The following is a 12,114-nucleotide window of genomic DNA, read 5'->3' as shown; positions in this document are numbered from 1 at the left end:
GTATGTGCCTAAAATAGATTAACATATTTTAAAATACTAGTATATTGATTGTGCAAGAGTTCTGAATATAGAAGTTTATTGAGGTCTTATTTGTGAGATTTATTTTGTCTTTATTTTTTAAACTGTTTCATCCTCTCACATAAGACTGTATGCTATCTTTCTTCCTAACATGCTTTCTAACAGCTCCATAACTCATAAATCACTGCTTTGTCAAATTCTGTCTACTTTCTATATCTGTTGGTTTCCAGAGTTACTACTTGGTTTCCTTTTTATGTGTCTGATTCAAGTTTCAAAAGTAAAGTGTGCAATCTGCCAACGTAGAGATTTAAGTTGTGGAATAAAAGCCACTTCTTTAAAAAAGGACTTTGGTGCGGCTTGCTTTATTTTTTACGTTTCACCTTTTTTCTGTCTGTTTTTCCTTCCATGCCACTAAACACTATTTTCGCAAACCAGCTGCATAACATTTAGTGAACATTCTGCACCTCTTCTTGCCGTCTCAGGGCTCCTACCGGTAAATGCATATTCCTGATTGGCAAACATATTTGATTGAAATGTAAAACATAGAAAGTATTTAAAATACATTATGCAGACAATGCACTTCCTCCTTTTGGGGAAAAGTTATTGAGTCCTGAATTGATGCTCTTTTAATCAAAACAGCTTCTTTTAACAAACATGTGTTTAGTTTTACTGTAACTTTATATTGTAATTCTTATTTACATCATCAAATAACTTTTGTATTTGATCAACTTTAACTCGTCACTTTCGTATGCGTACACAATGTGGTGCCCAGTAAAGTAAAAGGCAGATCATGATTATGTTCAGTCAGTGATCCACATACTAATTCTCATATGTTAAGGACACACCTTTAGATTATAATTTTTGTAACACAAAATAACTCATACATCTTAAATTAGTCTTTGATTACTCATATTTATATGTAAATATTAATACATTTTTATGAATGTTATATTATGTTAATTGTGTTTCACTCTGTAGACTGTTATTATATTTTACTTTATAAAACAAATCATAGTGATGACAATTATATCTTATATAACTCATGATGTTGCTGTAAAATACATAAATGTACTTTAAAAATCTAATGTCTGAAGTGAACATGGTGATTAAAGTAAATATAGCATTTATTGGAACATTTAAGTAATTGAATGTTTTATCACCACTCAATCCAAATTGGCCAAACATTGGGAAACTGAGAAACCATGAGGCATTCCATCTTTTGAACTCCTTTCTGTCATTCCAACATTAAAAAATCTTTGGCAAGCCACACTTTGTGGCACCCATCCATTTCACCCCTCCATTTTGCTGTGTAAGCCAGAGAAGAGATGGTAAGTTGCTTCGACCTTTTGTTCCACAGTTTTCTGAAACTTCCCGTTGAGATATCTGCATTTGTGATTGCTGCCATGACAACAACAAATCAGCGAGTTTGGTCTCGAGTCAAAAATATTTGTATATCCCAGGGGGCCTCCTCCCCTTCTTCATAAACATGTCTCTGATTTTCACTGGGGTTTACAGATAAGCATTTAACAAAAAGGATGTAATGATTAAGAGTAGATTTTTATATAAAACTACTTAGCTTTGTTTGAAAAAAGAAAAGTGAGCTTGTTTTTCTAATAATATAAATACATGATTCAACATAAATAAAGGAAAAGGCAGCCATGTGGAAAAATACAGTAATGCTGCTGAGTCATATTCACATGGATCTTATTTTATACTAATGAGGTCATGGCCGTAGCAAGCTGAGGAGTAACTGTTTAATTGTTAGCATTTCACAAAAGAGGGGTACAAACTTGTAATCGTCAAAGACTTGGTTGCACTTGGGTGAAAGTGTCTGGATGTCATTACTAAGAGAAGATCAATGTTTTTCTTTTGCAGGTAAGAGCAGGAAGGCATCCCGTTCCAGTCGTTCCTCAGCCGGCCTCCATTCTCCCGACTACCCCACCCTGCCCATGACCCTCTCAACAGAAGCTCTGCAGCAGAACAACAAGAACCAGCGCAAGGTCCCAAAAAGCTTTTTCATCAAACCCTCCCTGAAGGGCTTCAACCTGCTGGGGCTGCGCAAAGCCCAAAGACGGTCCCCCATCCCGGCCAGCCGCAGCTGTGAGGACCTGGACGGACCCCTGCAGACCACCGCCCCCTGGAAGCGCTCCCACTCTCTGGGGGATATGCACTTGGACCAGAGCTTTGAGCAGAAGGATCTGAGTGTGGAGCTTAACAGTGCCAAGAAAGAACCTAAATCAGGCAGCAGTAGCCCCATCAAGGCCTGCAGAGATGAGGGTTCCCCAGCTCAGAGCAGGACCCCAACAGTGAGCCCAAAAGGAAGACCCCCCCTGCCCTCCCAGCTGCCTCTTCGTCCCCCTCCCCATACCCGCAGTCCTCCAGAGCTCCTCTCAAGTCCCACTTCAAGTCCGCCTGAGTCAAGTGGGGAGAGGGTGATCCGGACTCACGCCAAGAAGCCTCCAGTCCCTCCCCCCGTTCCTGCTAAGAAGTCGAGGGAAAGACTGGTCAACGGCCTGCGTCACCCCCCTCTCTCCCTGCCCTCTTCACCATCACCCACTCCCTCCCCGACCCACTCCCTCAACCGCTCTTACCCCAGCAGCCCTGTAATCCGCAGCAGCAGCCCGAGCTTCGGGGCCCCTGCTCTGCCTGCCAAGAGCCCCAGCACCCCCGCCAGCCCCTGTGCCACCTCCTCCTCCTCCTCCTCCATGGGCGAGGACTCAGGCACTCCCCCAGCTGTGCAGCCCCCGTGGTTCTCAGATCTGGGGGGGCAAGGTGGCTGTTGCGAGGAAGGTCTCCCATGCCAAGATGGGCCCTGACCTGCTGACCCTCCTGGAACAACGGCTGGAGGCCGAGGGCATCGATCTCACTGAGGAGCCCTACTCTGACAAGGTTAGTAAAGTTCCGTTAATCCATGACATGAAGAATCACCTCACAATTGATCTTATTACCAATATATTTGCAATGATTTTGGTTTTAAAGCAGATCAATAACTAAACAGAAAAAAAATCTATTCATTACATTACATTGATTATTATATTATTATTATATTCAGTTGATACAACCTTATGGACTTCAGACCATGTGGCCAGATGTTGGCAATAAGACCTCCTACTCAAAGTAAAAAGACTACCAAACTTGAGTCCTTCAGTATTTAAACATTAGGAAATCTTTATACACTCTCACATAAGTTGTTATGCTGATAATTAAAATAAACATATACGCACTAAAGTATATAGAGGGGTTAAGGTGTTCTATTAAAAAAAAACATCTGAGCCAACACATGACGTAATCATATGAAGTCATATTTCCATGGTTAATTTGAAAATGGGCTCCTCAGGGCAATACTTTCTGGCGTCAGGCTCTTTGAGTTTAGCAACGTAACATGCCTTACTCAGTCATAATTTTATACTGCAGCTTAGATCTAAATGACTGTCCCAACAACACCAGCAGCTTGTTTTGGGACTCATTTAGTTTAAAAATAGAGACTAATAGAGTCTAAAGTGTGTGCGTTTCTTTTTGTGTGCAGATGCTTATTTCTATGCAAGTGCATTTGTTAGTGTGTGTTTCACAAAAGTAAGTACGCTGCCTGGAGCTCAGGGAAACAATAAGGACTGAGTCTTACTATGATGCGGTTCAGACTATTACGTTTATAAGCTGAATCTTACTGAAGGCAGACAGGGTTATAAAACCCTCTGCCACCCGCCAGACCCGGCTGGGCCCCTTTAACATGGTGGAGCCCCAACACTGGCAGGAAAACAACAAACATCAAGAGATGAGGTGAGAAATATGTGTGGGACCACAGCACAGCCCTGGTGGATTCCTGTTAGTCAGAAGTGGTTTGGCAGGGACATGAGAGACACACTGTAGAAACATGGAGGGCGGGAGTTCGCACAATACAGTAAATGCACTCATAGTTTCAAAGGTCACACAGGTTAAAACTGCAGACAACATTTTAAAATAGTTTACTGATCAAGCAGTGCATTTTTTGTAATAATTGAGAATCATAATCATAATCTGGCTACTGATTTTTTAAATTAATCGTGTCCATAGCATTGAGTATTTAAAACAGTAAAGTATTAAATGCTTTGAATGTTTTATATTACTCCTTATAAAATATTTGTTGTCTTTTCAAAACTCAAAACAGTACGATTGTAGTAAAGCGATCAAATCTCAGAAATCATACTGGGAGGGAATAGAATATTCCAAATGATATCCAGCCCTTGCCCTACGCATGTTTAAAGAGGATAACATCATTATACATTCTGAAATGTGTCCATTGTTGGCGACCTAAAGCCATCTGGCCCTGTTTATCCCAGGAAGAGTGAACGGTAGGCTTGTATGACCTGCTCTCCATACGTCTCTCCAGAGAGATCAGTTGCTCCATCCACCCACCCTTTGATCCTCAAAAGACCTCCGGTCCAGTTCAGCCAACCACAACCAGGCTTAGCTGGAAACCTGCCATTGCTCCAGGTGTCTACACAAAGAGAGAAAGAAAACGTGTTCAAAAAGTTGAGCCAAGCTTTCTGCCTGGCTTTATCCTTCACACGGCGATTGCTCATACAATTGCTAAAATCCTGTATCTTTCTCCCATCCTCATATTTTTGTGAGAAAAAAAGTACTATCAGTGATGCTTTGAATAGGAGCCAGAACAAAAGGATACTGGCCTGAATTGAATTATAGTGTCTATATTCCTATATTCACTAACACCTCTTGAAATCAGATGATGTTCTTAAAGAGGTAATTTGATGCCATTAGCCTGCTTCATTTGTTCATGAACAACCCGATCTGTGTCCTCATTATCACCGTAATGAGTCAAAAATTATCCCTAATATCAGAACACTTCATGTTGTCTCACTGGTTGCCTTTGTACTGCTTTCTGAAACATCAAAATGTGACAGAAAGTCTTCTTTTTGAAAATGTAAATTTATTTTTATTGTTGAAATGTTTTCCCCGTTCAGTTTGTATATGTCTAATGTCCCTCTGTTCCCGTCTTTCCTCCAGCATGGCCGCTGTGGCATCCCCAAGCCGCTGGTGCAGCGTTACTCCGAGGACTTGGCGCAGCCTGTGAAGGACGTGGCCTCCACCCTGGACCAGCTCCGAGTCAAAGAGCTCCGTAAACAACAACGCATGGCCGTAAGAGAACAGCACTGATTTTCCAAAAAGACATTTAAATCAATGGAGACTATGTTTAGGAGTTATAAAGTGAGATAAAGTTACGCTTTTATAAGAATTAACAATGAAGACTGGCCAGTTATAACAGCCATTTCCCTCCAGCCAATGATGGCCCCCTGATTGAGAAGCTATCATTATTATGCCTGCTTAAACATTAAACAAGCTGGGTGAGATATACTTTTAAAAGGGAATTATTTATGTATTATGGGTTTTAGTAGACTAATGCTGTCTGAAGACCTAGTAGGTTTATCTTTACCCCATATCGATGGCATGATTTGGCAGAAAAAATCCAAGTTGCCTGAAAAGCTCTAGTCAGTTGGTGGGACAAAACAAATATGTCCTCACCATTTGGCAGCTACAGTTTTCACCTTAGGAGGCTCAAACTAAGCATGAAGGTCAAGTGTTTGTCAAGTTGTGTGTCTGAATGCTTAGATTCATGCACGTACATGGTCGCAGATTTGGTGAATTAATGCTTGTTTACCACTAATCTATATGTATGTTCAGTAAAGTGACAATATCAGAGTAGCTACAGTAACTCATCCCTTTTTACCCCATTTTGTCACTCAGATCCCTTCTGGAGGTTTGACAGAAATGTGCCGGAAGCCTCTGCCCTCAGCTAACATCAGCACAGTTTCTGATTGGCTCACCTCCATCGGCCTCCCCATGTACGCCACACCTCTGGCGGCGGCGGGAATCGACACGCTGAGGGGCGTGGCCTTGTTAACAGAGAGCGGTGTGTGGGATGCGGGGGTGCGAGATGAGAGACACGCCCGCCGCCTGGTCAGTGAGGCCCGATTGGTCGGCTCCCACAGAGAGGGGCAGTCCTAACATGCTTGGATAAAATAACAGGTATCAACTCACTGGTCAGCATCTATTTTTTTTTTTTTTTAAACATGGTCAGTATGCGGCCAAAGACAAATCGGCCACAGGACTCGCAGATCGAACGAGTGACCACAGCATTGCAGTACTTCCTGTCTCGCATGTGTCAAAGACTGAAAGTGAGCCTCCCTGCTCTCTGATTCTCCTCATCACTCTTTTTCTCAAATGTTTACGGCACTGAGGAGATCCTCCTGCAGCCAAGTCAAGATATCAGATGCCTTTTTAAAAGAAGACTGTAGACTCACTCTGTGGGATGGCTTCCTTTCTGAAGACACCCCCAAAGTCTTAAAATAAAGACTTGGATCCGCCTTGAAGGAAGAAAGCACACTCTTTTGTAGGATGGATGTTTTTTAAATACAGAAAGACGTTTTACTTCCTGCATATTTCAAAAGTGCTTCGTTTTCATCTTTTGTGGCGAGGCAACGTTATATGACTGTCTTTTAAGGAAGTAGCTTGGCCAAAGTGATTTACTCCTCATTCAGCGTTTCATTCGCACTAATGGATTCACAATGACAAAATTCACTTAATATCTGGACTTTTATCAACTAAATACATACACCAAACTATGATGAACGGTGGTTTTGAGATGGCTTATTTTGAATCATGTTTCTGTATTATAGCATAACGCATATCTTCATTTTAAAATGATTTATATGTTAAACATTTTGTTTGCCTTTTGAATGTTGCAGCCTTATTTTGAGGCCCGCTCTCAGTCATTCCTAAGCTGAAACCGCTGACATCACAGCTTTATATTTCATATTTTATTAAAAGTCCTATCTCACTGCATATCTTGGATGCACAGCCTGCGCCCGTTTGAATATAAGTCTTCGAGAAAGCTCCAGTAATCACAATCAGCTTTCACAGAAACAAAACATTCCCTGTGTATCCAAGAACGTTTTAAGTTGCCTTACCATTATGAATGAAAAGTTTCATTAACCCTGTATAGTATGGACTATACCACCAGGCTGAACTGCTTAAAGTTCAAGCCTGTTTGCTCTGAATGTGTCACACTCAACCAGATCACTTCAGCCACACATATGGATGTGGAGCACAACACATGCCTCTGATGGATTGTGGTTTCAAAGATCACATGACAATTAAACGACTAAACCCCAGACACGACACACACGTCGTCCCATGCTAAACACACAGTTGGTGTGCATGCTCCATGCAGAGGGTTGTGGGAGAAAATAGAAATGTTCCAAAGAGACGGCTGACATCTCGGCTGTCATATCTGGAATTTATTGGACTGTCTACTCTTTGGTTAAAGTGTTTGATTTATAGCTTGATAATAAGCTGTTTGGGACTTTATTATACTGTAGCTATAGCAAACACATTGAGGATAGATGTAGTTCTATCAGGTGAAAATCTGACCTCTAAGGCCAGCATACACCATTTCGCTAAATAGTTTTGTAAATCAGGGAAACAGTGTCAGGATAGCCTGTTACCTAAAGTTTGGGCTAAAAACAGAAAACAAAAACAACCGGATGTGTATCACTCTTCCATTTCACACTGCATAAAATGGAGCTAACGTGTGTGTTATTTCTATTATTTCTAACAGCAGAGTTCTTTCATACTAAGAACTGACCTGAAGACTTCATATTTAAAATTTGACCAAGTGGTATTGCTAAAATTAGAGGATGTTTTTTTTGCAGTGGGCACTTGATAGGTAGATGTTTGATGCCTTTTATTTCTTCAATCAAAAGTGGTGCTCTGAAAAAGCGTGATTGGGGCTCATTTTTTTAAAAGTAAGAGACTCAAGAAGTGTTTTGTAAAGAATGAAAATACTGACACTGTAAATGCACTTTAGAGGGTAAATCTAGCTGTTTGTAGGCAGAATTGGCTACATTTTGTTCACAGGTCCATTAATGGACAATTGTTGTCAGGTATTTCAAAGGGTTTCAGTAGGATATGCTGGTATTTTATTTTAGTTTTGAGTTCCCAATGCCAAGTTTGCTAACATCCACGGGTTAACCAGTTCCAGTTACTCACTTCCAGTTTATTTTGCAGTCTTGTAAAAATAAATGATTAATTACATATATGAAATGCTTAGCAAAACCTGCACATTCTGTATATGTAATTGATATTTATATAACTTATTTTTGCCTTTTTTTTTCATATTGACTGTAATTAGCTGTACTATATGAATAGCAATACCTTCCTGCAAAATGCATATTGCTTTAGCCAGTGAGGAACTACAGTATGTATTGTAAAATATGTGTACAAATTATTTTATTTGGTTTTCATCTACCTAATGATTGTCCATACAGATTTGCTTGTGTATTGAAACAACAAAAGTAATGTCCATAACTATTTGTCATTCTGAAATATAATAAAAAACTGTTTCTTGCCATACACTGGCCTTCTGATTGTCACACACACACACACACACACACACACACACACACACACACACACAGGTAAAAAAAATACAAAAATACAAGACTCTGAATAACAACTACTGTACTTACTAGACGGTTAAAGCAAGGAGCTCAAAAAAAGCGTTGTCTTGTAATGCATCATTTTAAAAAAACTTCTCACATATGTTCATCGGGACGAAGACAGGAGAGTCTGGTTCGTGTTGAAGAGCAGCTGTTATCAATGAAACCACAAAAAGGATTTTCCAATCTTATTCATGTCAAAAAGCCCCAAATAGGTGGGCACCAGACCGTGAACCCAATTTGATAAAAATGTCCCAACAGACTGCCTCTGAGATTGAACTCTCATAACTCCTCTCTATGCTGGTGTTTGGCATTCTTCTGAGTGGAAACAAACACAACTGAACAAGCATTTATTTCAGGAAGAAAAGCAACAAAACTTGTTTATTGGGTCGTCCTTGGTTAGTAACTTTTTAGAAAGCAGCCGCTGAGCAATAATTGTCCTTCACACAGATGTAATGTGCGGTTAGCTTCCACTTCACTCCAACAGATACAATTGCTCATCCATTTTAAACTTTCTCAGGAGGAAAGGACGAGACCGTAATGCAATGAAGGCTTTCAGGCTCGGGTTTATTCACATTACTCTGAACCGTTTTCCTCTGCGGCGTTCATGCACGGCTTCATTTGTGTCCGTATACAATCGATGATGAGAATCTGCTGTGGGATCACAATATTTAGAAGCAAAGATATTCAGAATGAATTTTAATATTCCTTCAATAAATCAAACAATCAGTTTTGAGCGTTTGTGTCAGGATCATTATTTCATAATTATTAGCTGGCACAGAAGAGTGAACATATTCATTATGATGCCAATGATTCCTCACCAGTAAAGGTGAGTCACACTTTTATTGATTCTTATTGGGACATTCACTTGCTACTAATTTCCCTCGAGAGAGATCTGAAGTCACTTAAGGAGTTCCTCTAAAAGTTTGTGATGTTGAAGTCTGACTTAAGTTTGACGGCAAATCCAAATATGTGAATTTGTAGCCCCCATGTTTATTCCCCTTGCACACGATCCTATTGATTTTCACTATGCAAGGCTAAACTCATTTAAGTGAGCGCAGTGGGCCATGCTCAAATGTGTGATTGTCCTGCCAAAATGAAGTTATTTTCTCCCCTTCTACTACTACTTTTACAATAATAATGTTTACCCTAGTATGACGTTAGCAGAGTGCACACAACCTTAGTAATAACAGGTGGGTAGAATTTAATGTCAGAGTTTGTGCATGCTTCCTTCAGGTGCTTCGCTTTTTTTCCACAGTCAAAATAAAGGTAAAATGACACCAGAAATACAAAACAATGTAGTCCCACTGCCAGTAGTTCTAAACCTGGTTTACAACAGCGACCTTACTGACATCCTTACTGTGTAATAAACTGCTGTGCTGCAGGGGAGATTGGGCCATAAACCCATAATGAATTCACACTTTTTCTGCCTAGCTTGGAAAATACTCTACTCCTACGATTCACAGATCCTTTACCTGAGGAAGATCTGAGGCAATGGGCCCATCGTAGAATGAATGTGCTCTTTAATACATTTAGTTTTTTAAGCCAAAGTGTTTCTCACAGTCGTTGTTGCTCCGTATCCGTCACCAGTGAAAGTCTCAGGCGAGGTTGTTATTGTGTTGAATGACGGTTGTCTGTCGCCTAAGTGCAGTTGTAGTCTAATGGTGGGTTCTGGCCCCTGCTGTGGAAAAATATATGGCTCAGTGTTCCTTACAGCTGGCCTCAGGGGAAGGAGAACACACACAGAGAAGTGAGCAGATACTGATCTCGCCTTCTTTTCAACACATCAAAGATATACGCCCGTATCTAATGTAGTAACACAGCCTGTTCCATTTTATAATAACCACAGGAAATAGGTCACTGTGGCGTTTCTATTAACAATGAAGACATTTCAATATCATGTCATATTTCAAAATCATTAATAAACTACTACAGACTTGTATTGTCATCATATTGTCGAGGCTTTGGTTAAGGATAAGGCTAAATGAAACTTCCACTTCACTGAAATGAAACTTGTAAATTCGCAGAACTCTTTCCACAGTCTCCTATCAGTCTCTTGGCTGCTACAAATCAAACTCGTTTCAATTAATGCCCACCGACTACTTGCCCCCTCCCTCCCCGAACACTGGGTGACGCTGTTTTACGCACTTGATTCCAAACCAAATCTTGTATGAGGTGGAAGTTTTTCCTCTTTCCACGTTCAGTAATCTGACACCCAAAAGACTCTGAGCAGAAGGATGGACCCTTAACTCGGCTGGAAGCACGGAAGGAAGGAACACTTATCCAACGAGGGCAAACGAGAGGGACCGAGCAGAAGCGAAACGCTGTGCGCAGAAAACAACCCCGTGGCTGCGGCAGCTGAGGAGAGCCTGCGCGTCTCCAAAACAACTGGCCGTCCGACTCAAATGCTCTCTAAGCGACAAGTTTCACTTTCCACATGCGGATGGGTGACTTTTCACGGCACTTTGTGAGGAGGAGATGATGAAGAATTTCAGCAGCAGTTCCCTTCACAGCAACAACAACCAGACTCCCAACCACGTTAGAGAGCGAAACAACAGAAAGTACAGCTTACTCTCTGCCCTACCGCTGCGATTTTCCTTGCGAGGTTATGGTTTCTGCATGGCTACGCTGTTCCTCTTCTGTTTCGCCTCTCTGTTTTACCAGCTGAACGGAGGACCCCCAAAAATCCTGCTGGACATCCGACAGTATCTCGGTAAGAACTTTTCATTTTCCTCTGCTGGCTTAAGCGCGTCATCAAAGATAGTTTTTTTAATAGAAGTTGCACTGAAAGTCTACACGTCCTGCTTCGGTTAGATCTTTAAATTAAAGTTGATCCAAAAAGAAAAGAGGATTATCAACGTTTGAACCTCTCGCTGGCTTCTGGGAAAAAGTCTCTTTTGTGAATGCAACCGGAGGCTAAGTGTCCCAGCGACCCCATTTACCTCAAAGTTAATTTATTTTCATCATTCATAACCCTTAAACCACAAAGTTGCTCCAAGCGAACCTAATTTAGACGCATTCAACTAAATGCGGAAATACTTATATTTGAATGTGCACAGCTGTCTCTGTTTTTAAAATGTAATATCCCTCCGTTCTTTAAAAGTCCACTAATTCACACTAAAAACCTAAAGGAATGCACTCCTCTTTGCAACATTTGGATATCAGTTCTGACTTGTCCGAGGTAGATTGGGATCTATTATGGTAACAAGAATTTAGCAACTGCAAAGATTCATACTGTATGTGGATTATGACTGACACCTCTTCTTGTACAGCCAGCTGATGCGCTCCAGCCACACGGCGCTCATTACGCACGACTGGCACCGGTGGAACAAGCGCAACAGTGTTCTAAAGGCTAAATGTATGCTGGTGTTTTAGTAGAGGAGAAAATGCTATGACTTGGACTTGATTGATAAGATAATTGATACAGTAAAGGGAATGTGGAGTTGTCTGTTCTGATATGATTCATATCAAATACATTTCAAATAACTACCCTGAAGGGAATACTTGAGATCACACAAAATGATATTTCCCTAGATATGACTTGGCACTTATATTACTATCATTATGCTTTACCAAGTGATAACAAGAAGACACGATAAGACAT

General features: G+C 40.8%; 2 protein-coding genes across 2 annotated transcripts in view; both read left to right on the top strand.

Moving 5' to 3' along the window:
* sash1a (SAM and SH3 domain containing 1a) overlaps positions 1–8,424 on the top strand; it is a 167,066-nt gene extending 158,642 nt beyond the window's left edge. Inside the window, 4 exon segments of the mRNA XM_034202749.1 lie at positions 1,894–2,780; positions 2,782–2,907; positions 5,020–5,151; positions 5,758–8,424. Coding sequence (XP_034058640.1) covers positions 1,894–2,780; positions 2,782–2,907; positions 5,020–5,151; positions 5,758–6,018 — 1,406 coding nt within the window. The 3' untranslated portion in view covers positions 6,019–8,424.
* Positions 8,425–10,747: 2,323 nt separating this feature from the next.
* Positions 10,748–12,114, top strand: part of usta (uronyl 2-sulfotransferase a) — a 56,268-nt gene continuing 54,901 nt past the window's right edge. The window contains exon 1 of the mRNA XM_034202788.1: positions 10,748–11,223. Coding sequence (XP_034058679.1) covers positions 10,989–11,223 — 235 coding nt within the window. The 5' untranslated portion in view covers positions 10,748–10,988. The remainder of the gene's footprint in view (positions 11,224–12,114) is intronic.

The sequence above is a fragment of the Gymnodraco acuticeps genome, unplaced genomic scaffold (assembly GCF_902827175.1).
Source record: "Gymnodraco acuticeps unplaced genomic scaffold, fGymAcu1.1, whole genome shotgun sequence".
Classification (NCBI taxonomy): Eukaryota; Metazoa; Chordata; class Actinopteri; order Perciformes; family Bathydraconidae; genus Gymnodraco; species Gymnodraco acuticeps.
The sequence above is the reverse complement of the archived record's forward strand: the minus strand, read 5'-3'. Positions and strand labels throughout refer to the sequence as shown.